This window comes from Haliotis rufescens, unplaced genomic scaffold (genome assembly GCF_023055435.1).
Source record: "Haliotis rufescens isolate VD_foot unplaced genomic scaffold, xgHalRufe1.0.p SCAF_6, whole genome shotgun sequence".
Taxonomy (NCBI): domain Eukaryota; kingdom Metazoa; phylum Mollusca; class Gastropoda; order Lepetellida; family Haliotidae; genus Haliotis; species Haliotis rufescens.
The window spans coordinates 4,720,974-4,748,778 of NW_025964334.1; the positions used below are offsets into that span (position 1 = coordinate 4,720,974).

Here is a 27,805-nt window from a genome sequence, read left to right on the forward strand (position 1 = left end):
TGGGACCGATGACATGCATCAACCAAGTCACCAAATCTGACCCCCCGATCCCGTTGGTCGCCTTATACGACAAGCAAAGTCGCCTGTTCTACCCTGGATCTTCACGGGCCAAAAGTCATCAGAAGATGACTCATCCCCCTGGCCCCTTCAACATCGAAAGAACAAATCATCTGACTGTTACTTTAAGTCCATCTTGATGAGAGAATTTCTATGTAATCTGTCTGTATACAAGAGTAGTTATTGAGCTTTCAAAACAATACCATGGAATTGGGATTCGAAACTTTGTATTTCTATGTCATGTACACAGCACTACGAGTCAAAATCAAACTTGTTTCCATGGAAACAAAACATAAATTATGATTCTAAAAATCCCTAAATAGCAAAAGGCACCAGTTGACAACCTGGTCTTTGTGTATGCAAAGTTTCAAGAAAGAGTATTGATTAGTTTTAGAGATATGGTCCGGACAAACACCACTATGAACTGAGTCAAAGTCATACTTGTTGCCATGGAAAGAGGAAAAAATTATTTTAAATTCCTGAATATGCAAAGGTGCCACTTTAGACCTTGATTAATACATGTACCGAGTTTCGAAGAAAAATGTTGAATAGTTTTTCAGATCAGCTCTGGAGACGACACCTACCTTCGTTTCAGCCAACGAAAAATTCTTAAACAGCAAAAGGCACCACTACAGCCCTTGATTAATACATTTACCAGGTTTGGATGAAAACTCTTTCAGTTTTCAAGTTGTGCTCCTACGCCCCCCGCCCTTTCCAAATTGTTTCTATGAAAATTGAGAAAAATAAAAATCCCCAAATAGCAAAAGACACTGCTTCAGGATCTGTTAGATATATCTGTTAAATATAAGTCTTATTGAAGGATATTGAATGGCTTTTGAGTTAGGCTCTGGAAACGAAATGATTACGGATGGACGAACAGACAAGGCGTCAACCATATCCCTCACATTATATTGCGGGGGATGCCAGGGATAATATAATCACATACTCACCACACATACGATAAATTCATTTCATACCATGTATACAGAACTCAATGAGAAGAATATACAGTACCCCTATTTGTGCCACCACATTGTCTTGATACAGATACAATAAACAATATTGGTATTTAGGCCAAACTTGAGGTATTTGTTGAATATACCAAGAAGAAGAGGTAAAATATGATAGAACACCACATCAATACTTGCTTTTATATCTTGATTGACTGTCATATTATTTCATTATTTATTCCTGCACCAGCCATTTAAATGTGAATTTAATCTTTCCTATGATCCTGAACCTAAATTGTTCCCGCACACGACTCATGGTCTATTTTCCTTCACTCAATCTCTCCCAAGCAGGTTGGTCCACTGTTAGTACCAAGATGCCGAACACCATATTTCAGCTGAACACAAGGGTCTGGAAGAATCGCAGAACACAATATCTGAGAATAACCTAACGATCTGGAGGACCACGTGTCAGCTTGCCGTAAGGATCTGGAGGAACCAACGTTGCAGAACGCCTACGTGTCAGCTTGCCGTAAGGATCTGGAGGAACCAACATTGCAGAACGCCACATGTCAGCTTGCTGTAAGGATCTGGAGGAACCAACATTGCAGAACGCCACATGTCAGCTTGCTGTAAGGATCTGGAGGAACCAACGTTGCAGAACGCCCACGTGTCAGCTTGCTGTAAGGATCTGGAGGAACCAACGTTGCAGAACGCCACATGTCAGCTTGCCGTAAGGATCTGGAGGAACCAACGTTGCAGAACGCCCACGTGTCAGCTTGCCGTAAGGATCTGGAGGAACCAACATTGCAGAACGCCACATGTCAGCTTGCTGTAAGGATCTGGAGGAACCAACATTGCAGAACGCCACATGTCAGCTTGCTGTAAGGATCTGGAGGAACCAACGTTGCAGAACGCCCACGTGTCAGCTTGCTGTAAGGATCTGGAGGAACAAACACTGACATTGAAGAACGCCATATTTCATATTCACAAAAAGGATCTAAAGGATCAGAGCTGTCGTAAAGGCAAGCACTGATAGTTTCTAGGTTGATAGGTTGCCATTAATTGCATTCTTCCTGGATGTAGGTTGCCATTAGTTTGTGTCCATCTCCAGTGGTGGTTGCCGTTAATTGCATCACTCTCCTTTGTGGGTTGCTATTCATTGCACCCCTCTGGGATGTAGGTTGCCGTTAATTGCATCCCTCTTGGATTTAGGTTGCTGTTAATAGCATCCTTCTCGGATTTAGGTTGATGTTAGGTTTTTCGATGAAGGTTGCCGTGAGGTAGTGTCTATCTCTTCTGTGCAGGTTGCACTGATTATGTCACTCTCTAATGCAAGTTGTGTCAACTGCATCTCTCTCCGATGCTGGTTGGAGTTAATTGCGTCCATCTCCTATGTAGGTTGCCGTTAGTTGCCTCCATCTCCTATGTAGGTTGCCATTAGTTGCCTCCATCTCCTATGTAGGTTGCTGTTAGGTGCACCCATCTCCTATGTAGGTTGCCATTAGTTGGGTCCATCTCCGATATAGGTTGCCGTTAGTTGCGTCCATCTCCTATGTAGGTTGCCGTTAGTTGCGTCCATCTCGTTCCTTCTCCTGCTGGTCCAGTTCATAAGCAGCCCGGTAGTAGACCACACCCTTGTCATCACGGTACTGCAGACGGGGGTTGGGGTGTGTGTTGTTCATACTTCCCAGGGACGTGTACCTGAGGTGGATAATAATACGAATAAGGGCCGACTACTTATGTTTTCCTTGAACACAGATGCCTACCCTTCATTTTGCAAAAATTATAAAGAAATAATTCATAAGATATAAATGCTGGTTGATTTAAATTATGCTTACTGCAATCATGGAAAGTATGGCGTGGCAGACCTAATGGGTGTATGTCCCACGAGAAGACACACATCCCTGGTCATTGAAACTACAGTATGGCAGATGGGCCGGGATGGGGGTGTATGGGAGGTGGTGTATGGGGGCTATGCTCCACAAGAAGACACTCACCCCCGGTCATAGAGACTACAGTATGGCAGATGGGGTGGGGTGGGGTGGAGGGGGTGTATGGGGGCTATGCTCCACAAGAAGACACTCACCCCCGGTCATACAGACTACAGTATGGCAGATGGGGAGGGATGGAGTGGCGGTGGTGTATTGGGGCTATGCTCCACAAGAAGACACTCACCCCCGGTCATACAGACTACAGTATGGCAGATGGGGTGGGATGGAGTGGCGGTGGTGTATTGGGGCTATGCTCCACAAGAAGACACTCACCCCCGGTCATAGAGACTACAGTATGGCAGATGGGGTGGGGTGGAGTGGAGGGGGTGTATGGGGGCTATGCTCCACAAGAAGACACTCACCCCCGGTCATACAGACTACAGTATGGCAGATGGGGTGGGGTGGAGTGGAGGGGGTGTATGGGGGCTATGCTCCACAAGAAGACACTCACCCCCGGTCATAGAGACTACAGTATGGCAGATGGGGTGGGGTGGGGTGGAGTGGCTGTGGTGTATGGGGGCTATGCTCCACAAGATGACACTCACCCCCGGTCATACAGACTACAGTATGGCAGACAGAAGGAGCGCAGGAATGTCCACACATCACTGTACTGCCACTCTAACAGCGGGTTAACTCTCATGAACTGTGGCCAGTCAGCGTCCGTCATGGAGAAAGACTCGAGGTGATCTGAAACATGTGCCAATGTTAGCATGAAGTCTGCAGTAACTTGCAACAATATGAGTTCTAATCTCAGTTCTAATCTCATGGCGGCCTCACACACGCAACAAAAGGTTAGAAAACTCAAAAACATTTGCTGACATGGGTTTTCACATTACAAATATGTGTTTTTACATACTTTCTCTTCACATCTCTCAAATTCTCACACCATTTTGTAGCAGACGTAATATCTACACAGTATGTTGTTAGTTGTAAACAAACAACACATGTCACCAACCATGCATGTTACGGGGGAAAACTACCTGCAACTAAAATAACAAGATATTGGAATATATTATTCCCTATAACAAAACACTTTCAGATACAATTTTTCACGATCCTTGCATCAAAATCCTTTACAGTTATACCATTGGGTAAGTTTTAACTGAATCACTTATAGATTCCAAGAAAATGTGTGTACAGCTGATTTCTGTTTCTGGGTTAGTTACAAGAAAATACACAGAGACAACTGTCAGTTTTCCGATACTTTAACATACATGTAGGATAAATGCATTCATCTTTAAACCTAACATAACATTAAATGTCATCAGTAATATTGTTACTATTTCTTCAAACTGTCCAAGAATATAACCCTGTGGTGACCCAACAACTTGGTTGTTGCTCAATATATTGACCAGTTGTTTGTCTAGGCTTGATTACTTACAGACTGCCTGGAATACTGTGGATTGCAGTGTTAAACAACAAATAAACTTACCCGAATATGGATCTGTACGTCTTGTTCCCATGATGACGGCCTTGACCCTGGGATGCTGCTCTTGAAGTTCACTCATACAATTTTTTATTCTACCATCAAATCTTAGCATTTCTAAATTATATCTGAAACAAATAAAATTATAACCTAAATTACACTGAATAATGACTAACATTCAGAATAAATTTTTTAACTGGTACGTATAGAGTGAGTGAGTGACTTAAAATTCGACATCACATTGGCACTATTTCAGTCATAATCTGATGAGAGAAAGTTATACACTAATAATAAATATATTCAGACTGTACAAAAACCAGTCCTCAAAGGACAGTATCTATAGATTATCACAGATTATATTTATAACTACATGTAGTTTGAGAACATTTAAAAGAATAAACTATCCTTCAACAAGTCTTTGAAAGGCATTTAGAAGTGATACACATAAGGAAGAGAATTTATGGATGTCAACTTCTTTATTATGAGGAACACAACATTTCAGAGTATATGCTTACTCCTTCATCAGGTGAATGACCTGATGGAAGGAGTAAGCATATACTCCGAAACATGTAACATCCATAAATTCTCATCTCTATATTCTTCAACAATCATGCATAATGATACATATGGACTTGCATACTAACACATGGAAGTAGTGAGTGGGTGAGTTGGGTTTAACGCCGCTTTTAACAGTATTCCAGTTATATCACGGCATGTCAGCTTATTGTGGGAGGAGAGCCCAAAGTGATGCAGGTCTCAGACGTTGACCACTTCGGTGAAACCCATGAGCACGGGTATGGTGCTGACAAACCCAGAAACATAATCGAGGCGAACCAGGATTCGAACCCACAATCATTGGTTTCTGGCGTGCCCAAGGGACGCAACTCTGCACAGCGAATTAGATGACTGGGCCCCTGTGACCACCACATGGAAGTAACACTCACCTGTCTCTAGACACCTGTATAAACTCTTCTACTTCAGGGAATGGAAGCTTACTTCGGATGTACAGGGCATTCAGTTTGGTTGTGGAATCAGGGTACATTCTGACAAAGAGTAGGATAAATCGGTCATGAAAGTATTCAAATGTTTGTTTGTTCGTTGTTTAACGCCGCACTCAGCAATATTCCAGCTATATGACGGCTTTCTGTCATTAACTGAGTCTGGACCAGACAATCCAGTGTTTGACATCATGAGCATCAATCTACGCAATTGGGATAAGACGACATTCATGAACCAAGTTAGTGTGACTGACCACCCGATCCAGTTAGTCGCTTCTTACAACAAGCATGGGTTGCTGCAGACCTATTCTAACATGGGTCTTCACGGGTCGCATTCAATTGTACACTATCAAACATCACAGCGTGTCCAGCTCCATACTGTTTGTTTCTTGTTAAACGCCACAGTTGTATTTCATATATATCACAACAATCTGTCAGTAATCATATTTAAAAATGTTATCCATTGGGGTCATATGAGGATAAGAAATGTAAATATCAAATATCAATATAAATATTTACAAGTTTTGGCAACTTAGGAGATATAAATTGCTAAACAATTTTGCAAGAGCACTATCCAAGCAGGATCCTCTGCGGCTTGGAACCTTTTCCACAAATTAAAACAGTTGGATTTGGAGGAAATATGTCCAAATTGTTACCTTGTTTTGTTTTGTTGCTATATGTACATCTGACTGCACTTTGTTACGTTAGTACAGAACAGGCTGACTAGGGTTAGAGTAGCTTCCCTTTGATAAAGGGCAGTTACTCTAGTGGACAGAATTATGGATTGCCGCGACAGGTAAGGAGAAACAACTTGTGTAGGCAATTGTTGTTTTGCATGTAGTTACGCCACTGAATAAGAAACAGGTTTCAGTTTGAACTATATTGGCTAATGTTACTGTCCAGCTGACACATCACTTACCTTCTGACGTAATATATATTGATGTGCAACATTCCAGGAAAAATTGATTGTGAGAGATGGGAAAAGATTAGAATTGAAGAATGACCTTATATGATAAAGAGGTTACCATGATTGTGCATTTGGGGATGGTAAATATCCTGTATTAGGAATAGAAGAAGAAGAAGAAGAAGAAGAAGAAGAAGAAGAAGAAGAAGAAGAAGAAGAAGAACTTTTATTTGCATGAAGGCCTCGGGCACATATACAATTACAGTCCCCAATATACCAATTGTTGACAGATGCGACGGTAAAGTAATGTGACACATGACTTATGTCATAATTGAATTGTACTACTTGTTCTTTTTGCATAAGCGTAATATAGGAAATGTGATAAACTGTTTTAGACTGCTTCATTGTTATTACACATAATAGATTTGAAATGGTTCAAGCTAGGATATCGGTAAGTTTTTGGAATAAACACTATGTATTTAGCTTGCAAAGGCTCGCTAAATACAATGTTTATTCCTAATACAGGATACTTACCATCCCCAAACACACTCACGTGATAACCTCTATATATCTTATAAAAGTGGGAGCTTACAGTCTTAGATTCACAGGCATAATTATTTCTAACTTTCCGTTTGTTCCTAGTTATGCAAATATTATTTTATGCAGATTTATGTAAGTGAATTTTATTTTATGCACATCTCAGCAATATCACATCTGGCTAAATCACATCAATATCACATCTTGCTTCACACCTTTCACCCATGTAGGGAAAAGAACCTGGACCTTCGTCATGACAAACCTACACTTTAACCACACGGCTACTGCTGTTCCCAGTTTGAGAGTGGTGTACTTACTTCTTGACAACAGCATGACACAGGTGGAGCAGAGCTGTGCAGTCCTTCCCTCCATTGAAACCAACACAGATCTCCTCTAGGCTGAAACAGAGCAAATACCACGAGATCGTGAAAGGTGAGTGAGTGAGTGAGTTTGGTTTTCCACCGCTTTTAGCAATATTCCAGCAATATTACGGCGGGGGACACCAGAAATGGGCTTCACACATTGTACCCATGTCGGGAATCGAACCCGGGTCTTCGGCGTGACGAGCGAACGCTTTAACCACTAGGCTACCCGACCGCCCCAGATCGTGAAAGGGATCAAGGTCTAAAAACACAGATCTTACACAGAGTTTTTCTACCTACATTAGGGCTGGTAAGAGTCCAGATTAACTACCCCAGTTCCCACACCCCATATTACCAACCCTACCCGGGTACCCACTGTTGGTTTCAAAAGATAGGTACAAAATGTCCGATTGGGAATATTTTGATCGTAGCCCTGGCAAAATGTATTTGGATAAACATATTTATAAAACGATCTGGTCATGCATATACACTGAAGTTGACTGAAGTTTTATCTTTTATCGGCTGGTAAAGAATAGTAACAAGTGTGTGTAATCCACATTTCAACTGAAGAAGTTTGTAGGGTAGAAACTTACGGGTATTTCTGCAGACCTTCTTCAATGACCTTGACGGCATGTCGGACGTTGTTGGCGTACACAGTGTCTTCAGTCGACTCCACCAGCGTGTACAACTGCTTCACCGCGGCAGACACTGGGTCATTCTCATACATCACCACGCTGTCTGAAAATGCATTCATAGCAATATTCAATATTATTCCAATGGCAATATCTCCCCTGCAATCAGTCACATTCAATCCACAGCTGCACACTCAGAACATCCCTGCTACCTGCTCCTCAAAGGGTAGGAGCAACTGATTATAATTAAACTGCCGTTGTGTTTATTGTTATTCCTGCATTCAGATTAGCTTAACTGGTCACATGTTATTGCATTCATTTCCAATGAATGTAAAAAATTAAGCCACGCCCACTGAAGCGGACTACTTTTATTACTACGGAATGTCGGGGAATCCCAATATTACAGTCTGCTCACGTGTATTGTCAAACACAGGACATTTAGCAAAATTTATGCATCTTCATTGTCCAAACTACCCTTTGAGACCAAATCCCGAGAAGGAATTAAACAGCAAGCGGTTTTTCCACTTGCCTGGGATCCACAAATGTCGGTCTTCAAGTTTCATTCTCATTAGCATTTTTCCAACTGTCTCTTCCCCTTCTCAGTGAACTAATGTTTGACTCTGTCGGTATTTTCATATTACTGTAGTTATGACAGAGTAACTGTAGTATGAAACAATTGGGCAGTCCTCGAAATTGTGCCAAATTGTTTGGGAAATCAAAGCTAATTGCAAACCTTTCTCACGTCATATTAACCTCTGCTTCACTTTTTCTGGGATATATGTACCTCCCATCTACATAACATGTTTTACACTGAAATGACCGATGGTTTTTCAAGCAAATTAAAAAAGAAATTGTGATTGTGGATGATGATCGTTAGTTTTAGTCTTTCATCGCTTTAGGTCCAGCAGCGGCAGCGTTTGACAAATACCATCATCATTGTGTCGCCATGTGAAAGTGTGAGATTCCAGTGTCTAGTAGGCTTGATTGTAGATCAGTCAGGTTATTGGAAATAAAACTATTTTATCTGTCTAGACTTAGAACTAGAGGTGAAACGACACAGCAAGGTCACATTACGATACGTATCACGATACAAAGATCATGTTATGATACGTATCACAATATCAATATTTACACCAAACTGCGTGGAAATTAATGTCTATTGAGCAGGTTCAAAAGGAAAAGCTAGCTGTAGATACATTTTCGTTGCGGTTATTTTCAGTAGTGAACTTAATTACAACAAATTTTGCGATTTTTCACTCTGACAAAAATGCCGGGGGTGGGTGGAGGTGTCATTAAAGGAGCACTAATGTATTTTTTCAGGTGTACCAGCTTGTGTTGATACTGAAAAAACCCAAATGTAGCGTGCATCGTATCGGCGCATAAAAACTCACGATGCACCTCTACTCAGAACATTAAAGTTACTTCCAGTGACATCGTCCTATTGTTCTCTATAAACAGGGATGTCATAATATCCCCACGCGTTTCTATGCACAAGTTCTGGTGATCATGACACAACATGTGAATGTCCCTCGCCAGAGATTTATTTTGCATTTGAGCACAGAGTAGACATGGAAATGTGTGGGATCATGTAACATCAAATTACAAACGTTTTCTATATGTTTCAGTGCATTGAACGTGCAACCTTTGCATCTGTAGTCTATGAGTGAATCACAAGGCTACAGAGACGCTAATAAATCTTTTAAGAATCTCTTTTTCAAGTACATTAGGCAACATTTATGTATGACAGGAAGAGATATTTTACGCCCGTTTCCTAAGTTGCATCAAAAGTATGTTTGAAACTTAAATTCTCTTGTTTCAGATTATTTGGGTGGGGTTGGGGGTTATAAGTTAGATAATAAATTCCCCATCATGTTTTTATGAGATTTCAAACCCTCATCCTTGGAATAAAACCTCAGGGACAATGCCTCTCTGGTGTATGCCTCCGATTCAGGTTTTAAATCTCACAAGAACCCTTGCACATCTTTCATCCTACACATGACATGTGTATGTATGTTTTCTTATGTTTTATTAGTTGGTTTACCACAGATTGCAAAACAAAACCAAAAGGTTACAGATTGTTTTTTATTAGAATAGATAGTTTTCAAACTATGTTTCTGCATTTCTTACAAACACCAGTGATAAAATCTCGGTAAATACCAGGATTTGCATTGTAATATATTTGGTATGTTATCACATGGTAATTTTATACCAGGATTTGCATTGTAATATATTTTGTATGTTATCACAAAGCACTTCTGTACAGAGATTTGCATGACATGATGTATTGTATGGTATCAAACAGGTTCAGTTTCACAATACTGAGATAGCGCTCTAGATAGGAGTGAGTGAGTGAATATGGTTTTATGCCGCTTTTAGCAATATTCCAGCAATATCACGGCGGGGGACACCAGAAATGGGCTTCACACATTGTACCCATGTCGGGAATCGAACCCGGGTCTTCGGCGTGACGAGCGAACGCTTTAACCAATAGGCTACCCGACCGGCCCCTCTAGATAGGAACTGAACATGAACTTTCATTAGATGGTAATGGAAGCTCATAGGTGAACAAGGTAGATAAAAAGAAACAGCTGGTTTGACTCTGTAATACCATTATGCCTTGACATAGAGTATTCTGTAACAGACAACTAATGGGAAATATGGTATGCAGTATTCTGTAACAAACAACTAATGGGAAATATGGTATTCAGTATTCTGTAACAGACACCTTACGGGGAATAGTGTATACAGTATTCTGTAACAGACAACTAATGGGAAATATGGTATTCAGCATTCTGTAACAGACACCTTACGGGGAATATGGTATGCAGTATTCTGTAACAGACAACTAATGGGAAATATGGTATGCAGTATTCTGTAACAGACACCTTAAGGGGAATATGGTATACAGTATTCTGTAACAGACAAATAATGGGAAATATGGTATGCAGTATTCTGTAACAAACAACTAATGGGAAATATGGTAATCAGTATTCTGTAACAGACACCTTACGGGGAATATGGTATACAGTATTCTGTAACAGACAAATAATGGGATATATGGTATGCAGTATTCTGTAACAAATACCTAAAGGGAAATATGGTATACAGTATTCTGTAACAGACACCTTACGGGGAATATGGTATACAGTATTCTGTAACAGATACCCAAAGGGAATATGGTATACAGTATTCTGTAACAGATACCCAAAGGGAATATGGTATACAGTATTCTGTAACAGATACCCAAAGGGAAATATGGTATACAGTATTCTGTAACAGACACCTAAAGGGAAATATGGTATACAGTATTCTGTAACAGACACCTAAAGGGAAATATGGTGTACAGTATTCTGTTACAGACACCTAAAGGGAAATATGGTGTACAGTATTCTGTTACAGATACCTCAAGGGAAACACAACATACCTTTCTCTGCAATAATATACTTTAAAGGGGAAATATGGCATACATTATTCTGTAGTATGAAAAGGTCAGTATGATACATCATGTATATCACATCCTGGAATGGCTATCTCAAAATATCAGGGATGAAAATCAAATAATTACTCTATTATGGCCTACATATCTTGATAATGTTTTAGCTTTCCAAATTTGTCTTTCATTTCACTGATAGCTGGAGCAACAAAACAAAAACGGCGTAAGTGCCTTGTTGACATTACTGATATTGAATACATTAATCCTAACTTACCTCTGAATTGAAAAAAATAAGGTATTTAGTTAATAAAACTGATGAATTTCCCAATAAGCCTGCCACATACCTGAAACTTGAAACTTGAAATCATCCCTGTTGTCGTCATGGAACACAATTATTCAAGACTGTGACATGAATTTAAAACAAGAGTTACCTGCCACATGTCATACACAGTCAACAGCCTGAATATCACCACCTTCCCAGGACTTCATTCACAGGACCCAACATCTACATTCAAGGAGGTTCACAGATGTCACCCTTCAAGCCTCAGCCTCCACCAAATCATGTCCTGTCATGTCATGTCATGCCATGTCGTGTAGAATAGCCATGTTGTGTGTGTCATGCAAAGATATGAACGGTCTCTCTCTCATAATGAGTTGACAGAAATTAACCCCTCCCCTGTCCTGCTTTACACAGACATCAGCCAATAAGAGCTGGTAGCTGGGAGAGGGTTAGCTTCCTCATCTGGAGGACATTCCTGCATGTTATTTATAGCCTATACACCCGTGTGTGTTTTTATCTATATATAGTGAGGGGTGAGATCCTGGTAGCACACTGTATATCCTTGAATAAGACCAATATCATTTTTTAATTGGAATATCCTTTGACACAGTGCATATTTGCGGTTGGAATTTATCTTTTTCATGCGAGGTGTTTGCACCTAATTCTTAATCATAATTTTGTTCCAAATGTCTCTTTTTGATGTTTTTAGGAAACAGATTAAAGAATTCAATTTTTGTATAAAGCCTTTTTGATCCTTTCAGCCATATCCCCCTCACCACTAAGACAAAACATACTCTACTTCTCCCACACTGTTAACACACATTCTTTATCTTCATGGAAACCAAAATTCAATGATATTCCTCTTTATAGAATTAAGAATAAACATCATGAGAAGTTGACATTTTTAAGAAAATATAAAAAATCACTATCTTACACAGACATGTTTTCAGACGTCAGATAAAAATATAAATCCATGTTTGGGGTGAGTGGGAAAGGGTTAATATGTCTGTAATTTTTCAAGCGAAAAAAATATACTTTTCAACCTAACCATCCAAGTCACTCAATCAACATAGTTTTATCCTGAAACAAATAGCATCTCCATCAGAGGAATCAAATCAGTTTTAATGAACAAGCAGTCACATGCAATCAGTGCAAAGTAGGGAGTCACTTGACCAATAATCTATGTGGATGTTGACACATTTCTTGATCCTACTTTGACCTCTTGAACACCTTCCTTCCGTGCCCCACTCAGAACATCCATGAGGTAACTTCCTTCAGTAGCATACATCTTCCTGAGGTAAGGGAGTTAACTGACTTAAAGTCCAGTTTCCACCCTTGCCAAACTAGGCTGGCATTTCTGGGCTTGATCGTAGCGCCACCAGTGGCTATTACGAGTAATGTCCCTTCTATGACCCTTCTATTGACCAATCAGATTCCACCTCTTGTATCACTTGCATTTGCTTCAAACAAAATGGTGGCGCCCAGTCAAGACGATCTGATCAATAATCAAGATCTATATTGTAATAAAACGAGTCTTACCTCGCGAAGTGCATCAAATCACTTGAGCACTTTGATTAAAGACGGCAAAATATGTTAATGCCCAATTGACGGTGCACATGTTTTGCAAATCCTGCAGCCAACCGAAATCTGTACGTTACAATCCATGTTCTTTACAAACCGGATGTCTTGTTCGTAACGCAAGTTTGATTGGACTATGCAGACTCGTTAGTCCACCCAAAATGTAACACCATAATTCCCGCCTAGTTTGTCAAGGGTGGAAAATGGACTTTTATAGTCAGTTAACTATATATAGTCAGCGTATGACACAGGTAAAAGGTCCATGTGATAGCAAGACTACCAGTACTGTGCATGTGTCTAATGGCTGACATGGTTCATGAATCATACTGTGCAATAAGCATGTTCATTGATCATCCAAACTTGCCTTCCACAGGAGATCTTGCATAGGTCAGATCAAGTGTTACTTCCTAGGACATGTCGCAACAATGACATTGCATCACAATGCTTTTCAGACCGTTGTGACATCATCAGTTACCATGACATCACAATCATAATCAGTCACTGGTTACATTTACTTTCTACACTAAAGACTCTGCTTATTTATCATGTTCATGCGCTCTGAGGTGTTTATTCTCCTGCAGTGTTTTATTGTACGATAAACAACGACCATGAGTTGTTTATTTCTTAGATCAATATTATGTTGGTTGGTTGGTTTGTTGTTTAACGCCGCACTCAGCAGTATTCCAGCTATATGACGGCGGTCTGTAAATAATCGAGTCTGGACCAGACAGTCCAGTGATTGATATCATGAGCATCGATCCACGCAATTGGGAACGATGACATGCATCAACCAAGTCAGCGAGCCTGACCACCCGATCCCGTTAGTCGCCTTTTACGACAAGCATAGTCACCTTTTACGGCAAGCATGGGTTGCTGAAGACCTATTCTACCCCCAATATTATGTACAGCCTCTTAAAGGATGTTAAAAAATGTACAAGCTTTAAAAATATTTACCCATATTTAAATAATAATGACTCCCTGAATATTATCCGACTCTGCAATGTTGGACAAGTCAATTTTATGAACAGGTAGGGTAAATTTGGTCTTTCCTGCATAATGTCACAATCCTCACATCTATTATCTGTACCTTTTTACCCTAATACCGATTGTCATATTTCTCCCACTTTTGGATGCGATTGTTCGGCCATTGTGTTTATCAATGTTGCCAGGCTACATCTATGAGGAAAAACTCACCAGACACCTCCCTCTCAACAATAACTTTATCCAATATACGATGTCAGCATGTTGCAAGCACATGTTCGAATCTCCAGAAATGATGTCTTGACAGAACAATGTTTTATTGTGAAATATACCATGCTTTGTTTTTCATTGTTCCATGTAGTTTATCGTGTAGCTATCTTATATTACTGATTACAAACTAAAAACTTTGGAATAATAATTTTGGATAATAAATAGAATCTCACACTTGTGATATCTAGAGAATCTCAACCGAGTGTCTTTTAACATCAAATATATTAACACAAGTCGATAACATTTAAAACTCATTCCAAATCATTCTTCCAACTTTGTCAGGATGTAAACTGTAAGAATCAGTGTTTGGAGGGGATGCAGAACAGCTTACTAGCTGGCTTGTAAAACATTGTGATGCAATTTGATTGTAGCCACATTTTCTATGAGATATTGCTTGATTCACCCAGGCAAGAACTGTGGAAGCCAGGTTTCGGCTATGAATAAAACATATCAACACAAAAATTTAACATGTTTGAAACTCCAAGGGATCCTCAGAGTTTTATTGACCCATGTTGACACAGGACTTTCAAATAACACTTAGGAGAGAGTCTCTGTGTGTTTATATCCCATGTGTTGTCAACATCACCTGTGTGAAAGTACATGTATTTCCAGCTTCATACACAAACACCTTCACAAGTTGTTAGAACAATGATAATCAGTGAGTCCGTTAGGCACTGGGACTTTTCTGTGCTGTTATTACTTTCACAGTGTCATTTCACTCGATTAAAGAAGTTTATTATAATAACATCATAACAAACAAGCAATGGCTTTGTCTTTTGATCTACATATTCACGAATAGTCCCCTTTGTGCAGTTGACAGCGTGAATGTATAGAAGTGATCACAATGTTGAGAAACCCATCTGTCCTGCATTATAGGTACTGTAAATCTTGAAATTAACGCGAGCGTGAATTAAATGCAAAAAATGTGAGTGGTCTTTGCTCGCATTTTTAAACATCGCATTTATATCAACAATAAGACATTTTGGATAGCAAAAATACCAACTTAGATGTACGCTGATGTATTCTACACCACTGTTTATTGAGCAGCACTTGTATATAAAGTATATAAACAATGTCATTCAAACACTAATTACGTCCTGTGAAATGTCACTGCTGGGGTCAAGACAAGAGTTCTACTCACTTATGTCATCACTGATCACACCTGCAAGTCCAGACAGACCCCACCCTTTGTTCTTTGTGACTGTGTCAAAGGCTGATACGAGCCAGCGCACATGTATTGTTTTTGTTGAAGTACTTTACTCAGCGCTAATAAGCGGTGCTATTTGGTGTGTGATTGGATTAATGTAAGGTTGGATTAAGGTGAGGATTCTAAACCTGACTGAGGACATCTGTAGATAGAAATCTACTGATGCTTGAGAGGAGGGGGGTGTCGCATTCATATTGAGTCTCATTTTTGGCTAGGGTCCAGTGGTTGCATTCTTTTGGAGACGCATTTATTTCACGATTTACAGTGTACACATACTGCCTGTTATCTGACAAAACAATACCATATTGCACTACGATAAAACATAATAACCTCACTGTTCGATTCTACGTATTTTGACATCACTTGTATGGAAGTAGAAAAAGGGGTCACCATACAACTGATTATCGCCTGATATGATAGACTGTTTCATCTGTTTAATAACACAAAGCACTCACCACAAACACCAAGGCACAATACACATACTTTACTAAGGGTTATTTACAAAACAAGATTCTCAATGGGACGATGTTGAGAATTATCCATGTCCACATCAATACACATATTGCACCTGTATATACATATGTATTGTCCTATATAATGCAATATACAAAATATTAATTTATTAATTAGATGTATGTCAATATGTACCTGATATGGCATTGTTAATTAGACGTATTGTTATGAGTGACGTTGTATATTTGTGTGGTTCTCAAGGGGTCCAGTTTGGGTGGACGGCGTCATGCTTGATTGAGTTAAGCAAGCTGCCTGACGAGGAGAAACGTGCTTGTGGGGTGATTGGAGTTTGAGTTGGCTTGGTAACTGATTGGTGTGGGCCGATCAACCTTTTCTTGTGTGCTGAAGTAGATAGATTACTTGGAAATTGTTTTACTAAATGAGGGCAAGTTATCATGTAGAAAGGGGGAAGGAAAAGGAATTGGAGAGGGAGAAATATGGTAGAACTGAACGAGGGCAGTTCAGCCCAGCGTTATGTCCGGAGACAAAGTTAGAAGGTCCTGACGACGCTTCGTATGAGGAAACTGTTGTTACCCAGTTATCCTGTGAACTCTGATATATAAGTTTGGAACTATGTGAGCTTGGATACGTTGGGAATGTGATGTCAAGAAATCTGAGGTGACTGTTATCTATATTGCACATTTGCCATATTGCTTTGCCTAAATAGATTTGTATATGAGTGCCTTGCCCAGTAACTGAGAATTGTTATATACTTATCTTTGTTTTAATTATTAAATCTAGCTTTAAACTTCAGAGATTGTTGTGTGATTCTTGTAATAGTTATTTGTGGTATTAGCGGGAACCCCTGCGGTTCATCCCACACGTAACAGTATGCCTTGTCCTGGCTATATCAGAATAACTGCAGGGAATATTTTCTAATAACAAACTTCAAATGTAACCATGGTAACTACGAGGAAAGGATTTAGTTTGTGAACATCTGTGCAAAGATATCAGCTTATAAACACAAGGGTAATCCAAGCTAAAACATCATATAAAAAAGAATCCGTATCCATATATTATAAAAGTGTTGCAGTGCAATAACTGTTAACGACCAGTCTGTGTACATGACGTAAGTAAGTCCTCATTTATGCATCTTTCACATCCTAGTGTGTAAATGTAAATAATCTGTCTTTATACATAAAAAGGTGTTGCTGTGCAATGACTGTCAAGGACCGTCCTCTGTAACAACAGCTTCAGTCTTTCACGTAACTACTCATTCTTGGCTGTCTCCACACATCTTTAAGGGGGCGGTCACGTAGCCCAGTGGTTAAAGCGTTCACTCGTTAGTCGAAGACCCGGGTTTGATAACTGACATGGGTACAATGTGTGAAGCCCATTTCTGGTGTCCCCCGCCATGATATTGCTGGAATATTGCTAAAAGCAGCGTAAAACCAAACTCACTCACTCTTAAAGGTGCTGCAATACAATGACTGTCAAGGATCATCTTTTTTAAGAAACATTTTCTGTATCAGAAATTATTCAGATTTTATGGGTGAGTGAGTGAGGTGAGTGAGTGAGTGAGTGAGTGAGTGAGTGAGTGAGTGAGTGAGTGAGTGAGTGAGTGAGTGAGTGAGTGAGTGAGGTGGATCCAGGATTCAAACAAACAACCAGCAGATCCTGGCAAGGCAAAGGGATGCAACTCTTCACAGCAATAAGCTCTTGATAACCTACCTTGTGGCAGGCTCTCCTTCAGATAGTCACAGGCCTGTCTGAGTTTGTCTGCATCTAGAGACTCCAGCGTCAGCCTCACTTTGTAGTAACTGGAAGGTAATATCTGCTTTATTAACATGCCTGTTGACATCATGGATGTCGACACCACGTAAATATAAAGTGTCAATGTAAGAGAATAACCAGCCAAGACTTTCTGCTAAAAAAGATTCCACTTGGCGTAAAGGCCAAATAGCTGTGGTAGTTATAGGAATGGACCACTGTTCGTGAAGGGTAAGCATGTCCTGCCCTACCAGTAGCATTTGCCATTCATTGAGACCGCTTTCTTGGTCTTGTGATAGAGCGTCCGCCTGGAGAGCGGAAGGTTCGGAGTTCGATCCCCGGCCGCGTCATACCAAAAGACGTTAAAAGATGGTACTTGTTGTTAACCTGTCATTAAGGTGCTAAAACAAGGACTGGTCGGCTTGTTGTCAGTATACAGTGTCTGAGTGGGGTATTCATGTTAAACTGCGGCATGGTATCTCAGTGAGCTAGCACTATAAATCGGCATCAGTCCGGACTAGTACAAAGCAGCTACACTCACACACACGTAAATGCACGTCGCTATATAAGTGCAATAGTCCTGGACGTGACATTAAACCCCTTTTCACCTCACCTCACCTCACCATTCATTGAGTTTGCATAAAAAAGTAAGTATTTATTGCCTGACGCAGCACAGCAGTACTCCTGCAATGGGACGTCAGCCTGTAAACAACACTGTGACATGAGCATACCACTACTGATTTTGTTGAAACTAATCAAAACGGTATGTTAATTTTTAATTACGTCTCCTGTGTACAGACCGACCACCAACCACCTCCCCATCACACAATAACTCACCGACCACCCACCACCTTCCCATTACTCAATTACTCACTGACCACCCACCACCTCCCCATCACCCAATTACTCACCGACCACCCACCACCTTCCCATTACTCAATTACTCACTGACCACCCACCACCTCCTCATCACCCAATTACTCACTGACCACCCACCACCTCCCCATCACCCAATTACTCACCGACCACCCACCACCTTCCCATTACTCAATTACTCACTGACCACCCACCACCTCCCCATCACCCAATTACTCACCGACCACCCACCACCTTCCCATTACTCAATTACTCACTGACCACCCACCACCTCCCCATCACCCAATTACTCACTGACCACCCACCACCTCCCCATCACCCAATTACTCACCGACCACCCACCACCTTCCCATTACTCCATTACTCAATTACTCACTGACCATCCACCACCTTCCCATTACCCAATTACTCACCGACCACCCACCACCTTCCCATTACTCCATTACTCAATTACTCACTGACCATCCACCACCTTCCCATTACCCAATAACTCAATGACCACCCACCACCTCCCCATCACCCAATTACTCACTGACCACCCACCACCTCCCAATCACCCAATTACTCACCGACCACACACCACTTTCCCATTACTCAATCATTCACCGACCACCCACCACCTCCCAATCACCCAATTACTCACCGACCACCCACCACCTTCCCATCACCCAATTACTCACCGACCACCCACCACCTTCCCATTACTCAATTACTCACTGACCACCCACCACATCCCTATCACCCAATTACTCACCGACCACCCACCACCTTCCCATCACCCAATTACTCACCGACCACCCACCACCTTCCCATTACTCAATTACTCACTGACCACCCACCACATCCCTATCACCCAATTACTCACCAATCACCCACCACCTTCCCATTACCCAATTATTCACCAACCATCCACCACCTCCTCCATCACCCAATCACTCACCCACCCACCACCTCCCCATCACCCAATCACTCACCCACCACCTCCCCATCACCCAATCACCCCTTCCCTCCGCTATCCCCAGCTCACCTGTTGTGTGCCACAGGGTACGACCCCAGCAAGACGTGTTTCCGAAATTTCTCGTCCACCTGGTTGAGGACTGTGGCAACTGACATCTCATCCTGGTTGACATAGACATCCTGGGTGTGGAACTCTACCCCAGGGTTCATGAACAACTCTTTCTGGAATATTGAGAACAGCTTTCTCTTAGATATATTCAGAGATTACATCAGTCGGATGTATGGTACAAATATCTAACATATTAAAGGCCCTCTCCGCTCTATATACCTCCAATATCTTAAAGGCCCTCTCCTCTCTTTGTACCTCCAGTCTGATGTTTGTCACAAATATCTGCCATCTTAAAGGCCCTCTCCACTCCATATACCTCCAACATATTTAATGCCCTATCCATTCGACATACCCTTACATATTAAAGGCCCTCTCCACTTGATATACGCTTACATATTTAAGGCCCTCTCCACTCGAAATATGCTTACATATTAAGGCCCTCTCCACTCGACATACCCTATCAACTGCGCATACCTCTAACATATTCAACCCCCTCTCCACGCTACCTCCAACATATTAAAGGCCCTCTCCAGTTGAGCCGGGACACCAGGGAACATATGTACGTTCTTCACCGATACCAGGGGGTACAAGGCCTTCTTGCCAGTGTTTTTGTTGACTCCATACTTCAAGGTAGCAGACTTGGGGATCTGAAGAAGTGGTAAACAATCACAAATGAAATGTGGTATATCATCTCCAAGACTATTCAGAGGAGACCATTTTCAGTCATGGGCAAGAGAGTTTTGCTTGTCACCACTTTGAACAGTATTGCAGTTATATCATGGCATGTCAGTTTGATGAAGGATTGGTTGGTTGGTTTCTTGTTTAACGCCGCACTCAGCAATATTCCAGCTATATGATGGCTGTCTGTAAATAATCGATTCTGGACCAGACAATCCAGTGATCAATATCATGAGCATCGATCCACACAATTGGGATCAATGACACGCATAAAGCAAGTCAGCGAGCCTGACCACCCGATCCCGTTAGTCGCCTCTTACGACGAGCATAGTCGCCTTTTACGGCAAGCATTGGTTGCTGAAGACCTATTCTACCCCGGATCTTCACGGGTCTTTGATGAAGGCGGAAAGAATGAAGTGATGCAGTAGAGCAGTCACATAGACTTGTTCCTAGCTCTCCTGGTTCTGGCATCTTTATTAGATCATGAGCAGTTAATCCATGACCAATTTCAGTTAATCTATTTATAGCTGATCATTGTGCTGGGAATGCAATTTTGTTTCCTGGAGTGTCATCATGGTCATAGTTTGAAATTTGATTTCAAGTCATAATGAAGTATTACAAAATGTGCAACTACATTTGGTGGCACCTTTAACATAACTGAATCTTTCTAAATTTCCACTTACAAATGCCATCTTCATCTTGGGAGAAGTGAGGTCATCAGTTCCGAAGTATCCCTTTATCAGCTCCACCAACTGCGGGTGTGGGTAGGTCTCCTCACTGAATGCCTTCGCCACACCTGCAGCACAGGACAGGTGTCAATTAGGGCTGGGACGGGTAACTCGGGTACCCGGGGCGGGTGGGTACTGATTAGGACCCAGGTACCAAAAGGACTACCTGGACCCGTGGTTAGTCACGTGATATATTGTTTAATGGCAAAAATTATCTAGAACTCTATGGTTAAACTACAAGTCACTTATGTTCGCATTTCTTTCTGACTATGTACCCATTCCTTCTGATTTTTCATATGGATGAATAAAGATATAACTTAATTCAACTTCAGTGTATGAATGACCAGATTGTTTAATACATGTATCTTAATATGTTTTGCCTGGCCTATCGCCGCTTTTAACATTATTCCAGTCATATCACGGCGTGTCAGCTAAATGTGGGAGGAAAGCCCAAAGTGATGCAGGTCTCAGACGTTTACCACTTTGGTGAAACCCACGAGCACGGGTATGGTGCTGACAAACCTAGAAACATAATCAGGGCGAACCGGGATTCGAACCCACAATCATAGGTTTCTGGCGTGCCCAAGGGACGCAACTCTGCACAGCGAATCGCGGCGCCTTAGACGACTTAGACACTCGTGCCCTCGTAAGCATGGCAGAACACAAGGACGTGGTGATAGAGGACGTGCCTGCTATCAAACTATTACATGTAATAACCATCCCTTCATTTAAAACTATTTTGTTCATGTTTTTTTTGTTTTTGAGATAAGTAAATGAATGAATCCACAGGTATTAGAGTTATTCTATTTTCTTGATTTCATCATTTTTTACTATTTGTTGGTGTATCGTGATAGCACGGGTATCGTCAGTCTGTATCGTGATACGAATTGTATTGCAAGATACCAGGCGATACTCTGTAGCTCACCTGTACCACCAGGCATCATATTGGAAAACAAGATAAAGTCCCTTTTACCCAACTGGATATCCTTAATAATATAACTGAAAATCTGAAATGCTGGCATGAAAACAATCTGATATATTCAAGATGGTGACAACTACTCTGTTTTCTTGTTTACACTTGCAAGTTTTGGACGTGTGGCATGACCTCAAACAGAAGTAGGCTAAAAGAAGTGAAAAGGGCAGATCTTGATGAGAAAATCTAACAATGAGCAAGTTCATGAGCTTTTTGCCAGTTGTTTATACTGTTTTTATCTACATCTTCTTACAAATAGGTTTGGTTGAAAGCTTTGCTCGTGGTTAAATATTTGAAGAAACTTCCCACAACCTCCATATTCAACCCATTTGACACACCTTAGCCTCACCTTCACATTAGTGTTGTAAGTCCAGTACATGCCAGTGTTCAACAGAATTAAGTCCAACTCTCATGCATATTAACACATCTGATAACTTCCATAATAAGTTATAACCAATCTGCACATTTCTGACATAATGCAGAGCTTGTGGGTCCAAACGGCCGCTATCCTGCCTTATCCTTCGAGTCACACAACTGTAAACATGACTATGTAAAACTATCTGCAGTCTGTACACAGCAATACACTCAGTGTCCATCTACACTGTCTGGAGGATTCACTGAGGGACAAAATGACATCTCAAACATGTTCATGATCCTTCATAGGTTGTACCAAGAATCAAATCATTCACAACCAATCATAACATATTTCTGACAGTCATAGCACATACTACAAACTTACTCTATTACAAATTTCACAAAATTTTCTATTCACTATCACTGTCTCTTTAATAATTGGCTTAGATACACAGGAAGGATTAAATGTCACAAAATTTCATGAATAAATAACCTTGCTTTAATTTTTTTGTTTAACTTAGCCCTGGTTGGTAAAGGCCGCCATTACTTTCTACAGTGCAGTTACATATATATAAAATACTGGGTTTTTTGTTTTCAATTTTTTTCTTAATCTTAGTCAGTATGTTCAATAAAACAATACAGTAAAAAACATTACAGATTATTTGATTTGTCATATTAAGTGATCTGAATATCTTACCAATGCTATGTGCGCAGTGATAGTTAAGCTTGTGTCCTTGTTAATCTACTGTAACGCAATTTCCAGTCAACCATTGTATGCACAATTTTTGTGGTGAATACATAATTTTGAATGTGGCACAATTAATCATGTTAAAGTTAGCACTTTTCTGACTTAACTTTTTCTGTAAATTTTCAGCTGAAAATCTGGAAAACCCAATCGAGCATGGTGCTCAGAAACTAAAACAGTCCAGTGCTTATTATTTACATTTGGAACTGGTCTTTTAAGTTCATTTTCAGGGTACAGAAATTGGGTATGCTGTTCCGAATGCTTCACTCACTCATACCAAGAGTTTATATGCCTTGATGCGGATTGGTTGATCAGAAAGTTCACCTTCTGGGAAGTGGTTGTGAGGTCTTCATGCAGAGACGTATCATACAGAAGTATAAGATCTGATTATAAGGAGATCGCCATAAACCAATTTTTAGACAGAGTCCTGCTTGTGACATGTCCCTGCATGAGGCTTACTTTCCAGTGTCTTGTCATCATGTGTTGGGCCGATCCCCCCCGATGTGATGACGTGGGTATAGGCACTGGAGAAATTAGCAACCTCCTCAGCAATGGTATCTTTGTCATCGCCAATCACAGAGATCTGCAATCAAGATAGTGAAGATGTAACCTTGACCTTACCGGTGTGCCTTGAGACGCAGGTGCATGCAGTGCCTTAGAATTGGAGTGAGTGAGTGAATTAGTGAGTTGGGTTAAATGCTGCTTTGAATAATATTTCAGTTATATCACAGTCTGTCAACTTGATGAAGGGGAAAAGCCTGAAGTCTTAGGGTCTTTTGCAATACATCGCAAAGTGTTCATTTTGCCTTATATATTTAGGTTGTTGGTCGTGTTCAAATGACATACACTAGAATTTCATTCCTCCATGGTGGCCATTTTGGATTTGGTGGCCATATTGGATTGTTATGGGTGGCCCCATATTTGAAAATAGTTGGTATGTCATTACCTACAACTGTGCAAAGTTTCGTGCTTTTATCAATATCTGTCAAGAACAGCTGCACTATAACATCAGTCTTAAGCTTTTCTAAACATCAATATATAGATTCTCTTTACCCCACCCTAAAACCTCTCTTTAACATCTGTATAAAGCTTTCCTTTACATCAGTCTGAGGCTTCTCTTTATGTTAAGGGGGCGGTCGGGTAGCCTAGTGGTTAAAGCGTTCGCTCGTCACGCCGAAGACCCGGGTTCGATTCCCGACATGGGTACATTGTGTGAAGCCCATTTCTGGTGTCCCCCGCCGTGATATTGCTGGAATATTGCTAAAAGCGGCGTAAAACAATACTCACTCACTCACTCACTTTATGTTAAGTCTAAAGCTAGCCTTAATATACATCTAAACCTTTTTTGACATCGGTACATAGCTTCTCTTTACAGTATTCTAAAACTTCTCTTTATGTAAAGTTTAAGCTTCTCTTTACAGTATTCTAAAACTTTTCTTTACGTAAAGTCTAAAGCTTCTCTTAACATTCTACTAAAATTTCTATGTACATCAGTCCAAGCTTCTCCTTACATTAATAAAAGTTTGGAAGTTTCATTGTTAACAGTTCCACATGTGGTCTGCAGTTCTGGACAGAGGGGTGCACTGATATCCCCTGATTTGGAGATCCATTTGGGGGGGGCACACTTTGGGGCTTCCTTAGTTCTAAAGGATAACTCATACTGGACAGTTACAAGATCGACTGATTAAAACAACCAACTATAGCGCTGCAGATCTGGAAGACCCCATCAGGGGGTCATCCCACGTAGCCGGTTTCTTTGCTATGCAGACAGATGATCCGCATTTTGTGCTTCTTGGATGTACTGGCATGGGTGGCCTAGTCGTCTCAGGCGCCGCAATTTGCAGTGCACCATACCAAAGCCGTAAACGTCTAAGACCTGCATCACTTCAGGCTTTCCTCCCACATTAAGCTGACATGTCGTGATATAACTGGAATACTGTTAAAATTGGTGTTAAACACAACTCACTCACTTTGATTTACTGACAATAGTCTGTATGAAATAACCCCGGATATTGACATGATAAACATTTACAGATTTTTTCAATACAAATTCTTGACATGATATACATTTATTAATGTATACATCAATACAAATTCTTTTAATTCATTTCTTCATTCTCCATTTCATTAAGATCTGTGCCAGCATCAGAAATTGGCACTAGTCCTGTAGTCCTTACCAAACTGCCCAATAGTAAAGGTATCCTAGGGACTAGTAGAAATTGGCCCATTTTTAGGGTTTTGCTATATGTTGTCATTATAAGGACTAGTGGACAAAAACGGTTAGTTTCTAACCCTGTGTACCCAGTTAGATGTTACACAGCATCTAGGTACTCTATGGCACATTTCTTCCCAGCAAGAAACTAGAGCATCTTCAAGTTGTCGGTATTTCTTATTCTTAACATGGTGTGTACCACCTGCTTTGAGCTGAAGAACGGCAACTTCAATGAAATACTGTTCTGTCTTTACAAAGTCTTGAATCTTGAAGAGGTTAGGTTTGGAAACCAGTGATTTGGATGATTGTGTCAGTTGTTGTAGTTCGTCACAAGGTTGTTCAGGGTGTTGATTGTGGAATGGCTTGATCTCAGACAACGCCAGTTTCTTGACTTAAAACTAAAATTGTAGCTGAAGTAGACCAAACACTGTCCTCCACAATTGTTTGGATTATAGTGAGGCACTTGTCAGTTTGCCATATTGCTATGCTGCAATAGTCTATGACCATCTTGTGCTTTTAATTCAAATTGAATATATTCGCTCACTAAAAATAAAATAATCTATAAAATGTAACTGATAACCGGCTGACATGAGTTCACCACGGCCCCTTTCACCAGAATAGACAATAGTTGGTCAACTACCCATGTGTTAACATTAATCCGGATTATTTCGGATCACCAGACGAGATTACCTGTGGGACAAACCCTCTATCAGTATAGTGAGTGAGTGAGTGAGTTGGGTTTAACGCCGCTTTTAACACTGTTCCAGTTATATCGCGGCGTGTCAGTTTAATGTGGGAGGAAAGCCCAAAGTGATGCAGGTCTCAGACGTTTACCACTTAGGTGAAACCCACGAGCACGGGTATGGTGCTGACAAACCTAGAAACATAATCAGGGCGAACCGGGATTCGAACCCACAATCATAGGTTTCCTGCGTGCTCAAGGGACGCAACTCTGCACAGCGAATCGCGGCGCCTTAGACGACTGGGCCACCCGTGCCCCCCTATCAGTATAGGCTGCTAGCTCTGATAAGGGGTGAGGATGGAATTGGGGTGTTTGTTTTACGACATATGTGCTCTGGGGTCTGCAAGAGAGAGTAACCACAAACACAACATAACTGCTTACATATGTAACTTTGCTATGCATTCATTCATGTGATCAAATTACATAAATACACATCTGTGCAAAAATAAATTTTATACCGCAAAAAATCGTTTTCTGTAAAAGCTTTGATCGTCCACTTCTTATACCTTAAATCAACACTGGCCGATCAAATATGATGATAACTATACGATGCTTGAAGTGAAACATTAACTCCTACCCTTTTCACTGTGACCCCGAGGCTGAAGAGATGCTTGCAGATGAAGTGTGAGTTGGTGTCAGCTGTTTGCCCTTTCAGAATCTCATCACCAATGACTGGAATATTAATTATTATTACATGTAAACTTAACAATTAAATCACATATTAATTAGGGCTGGGACGAGTCCAAATTTACTACCCGGGTTCCCAACCCCCTATTACCCAACCCTACCCGGGTACCCACTGTAGGTCTCAGGAGATGTCTCAAAATGTCCGATTGGGAACATTTTTAGCATAGCCCTGGCAAAACGTATTTAGATACATGTATTAAACAATCTGGTCATTCATGCACTGAAGTCGAATTAAGTTATATCTTTATTCAACCATATGAAAAATCAGAAGGAATGGGTGCATAGTCAGAAAGAAATGCGAACATTAGTGACTTGTAGTGTAACCATAGAGTTCAAGATAAGTTTTGTCATGAAACAATATATCACGTGAGTAACCACGGGTCCGGGTAGTCCTTTTGGTACCCGGGTCCTACTCAGTACCCACCCGACCCGGATACCCGAGTTACCCGTCCCAGCCCTAATATTAATCATTTGCAAAATTGGCGAAAATAGAGAAAAAAATCGGTGCTGATTCTATAATTTTAAATCTAGAATAAAGCGAGAAAAAAGTCACTTACAATTTTTATTTTTCACAAACAAGACCATCATTTGTTCAAAGTAAGCGAACAGCGAAAGGTGCAAAATGACCTTCGACCCTCTTTACCTATGTCTTACCAATGATTCCAGCTGTGCTCTGTGATCTGTCGTCCATCTTTATGATATGATTGAGAACTGTGCTTAATCTGTGAGAGTGTCGAGATGATGTCATACGTAGAGGAAGTTTGTATAGAAATACAGCCATCACATGTTGTTCACAACGACCCCTCTGACACCGATTATTGTCAGGAATATCCCTCAGCCTCGCTTTCAAAAGGGAATCCCCAGACCTTCACCTTTACGAAGTCTGCCGTAGACGCCTCTCGGATCTGCTCGGCT

General features: G+C 40.8%; 1 protein-coding gene across 1 annotated transcript; it reads right to left on the minus strand.

The window, feature by feature from the left end:
- Window positions 1-1,466: 1,466 nt before the first annotated feature.
- LOC124120057 (FAD synthase-like) lies at window positions 1,467-27,729 on the minus strand. The gene is made up of 13 exons (XM_048386130.1): window positions 27,545-27,729; window positions 26,781-26,875; window positions 23,709-23,832; window positions 21,133-21,245; window positions 20,278-20,418; window positions 19,733-19,884; window positions 17,791-17,879; window positions 7,819-7,963; window positions 7,181-7,261; window positions 5,369-5,467; window positions 4,431-4,552; window positions 3,544-3,685; window positions 1,467-2,708 (listed from the first exon to the last, which is right to left on the minus strand). Exons 1-13 carry the CDS (start codon window positions 27,669-27,671, stop codon window positions 2,573-2,575), a joined length of 1,566 nt encoding a protein of 521 aa, XP_048242087.1. The 5' UTR covers window positions 27,672-27,729; the 3' UTR covers window positions 1,467-2,572.
- Between the last annotated feature and the right edge of the window lie 76 nt (window positions 27,730-27,805).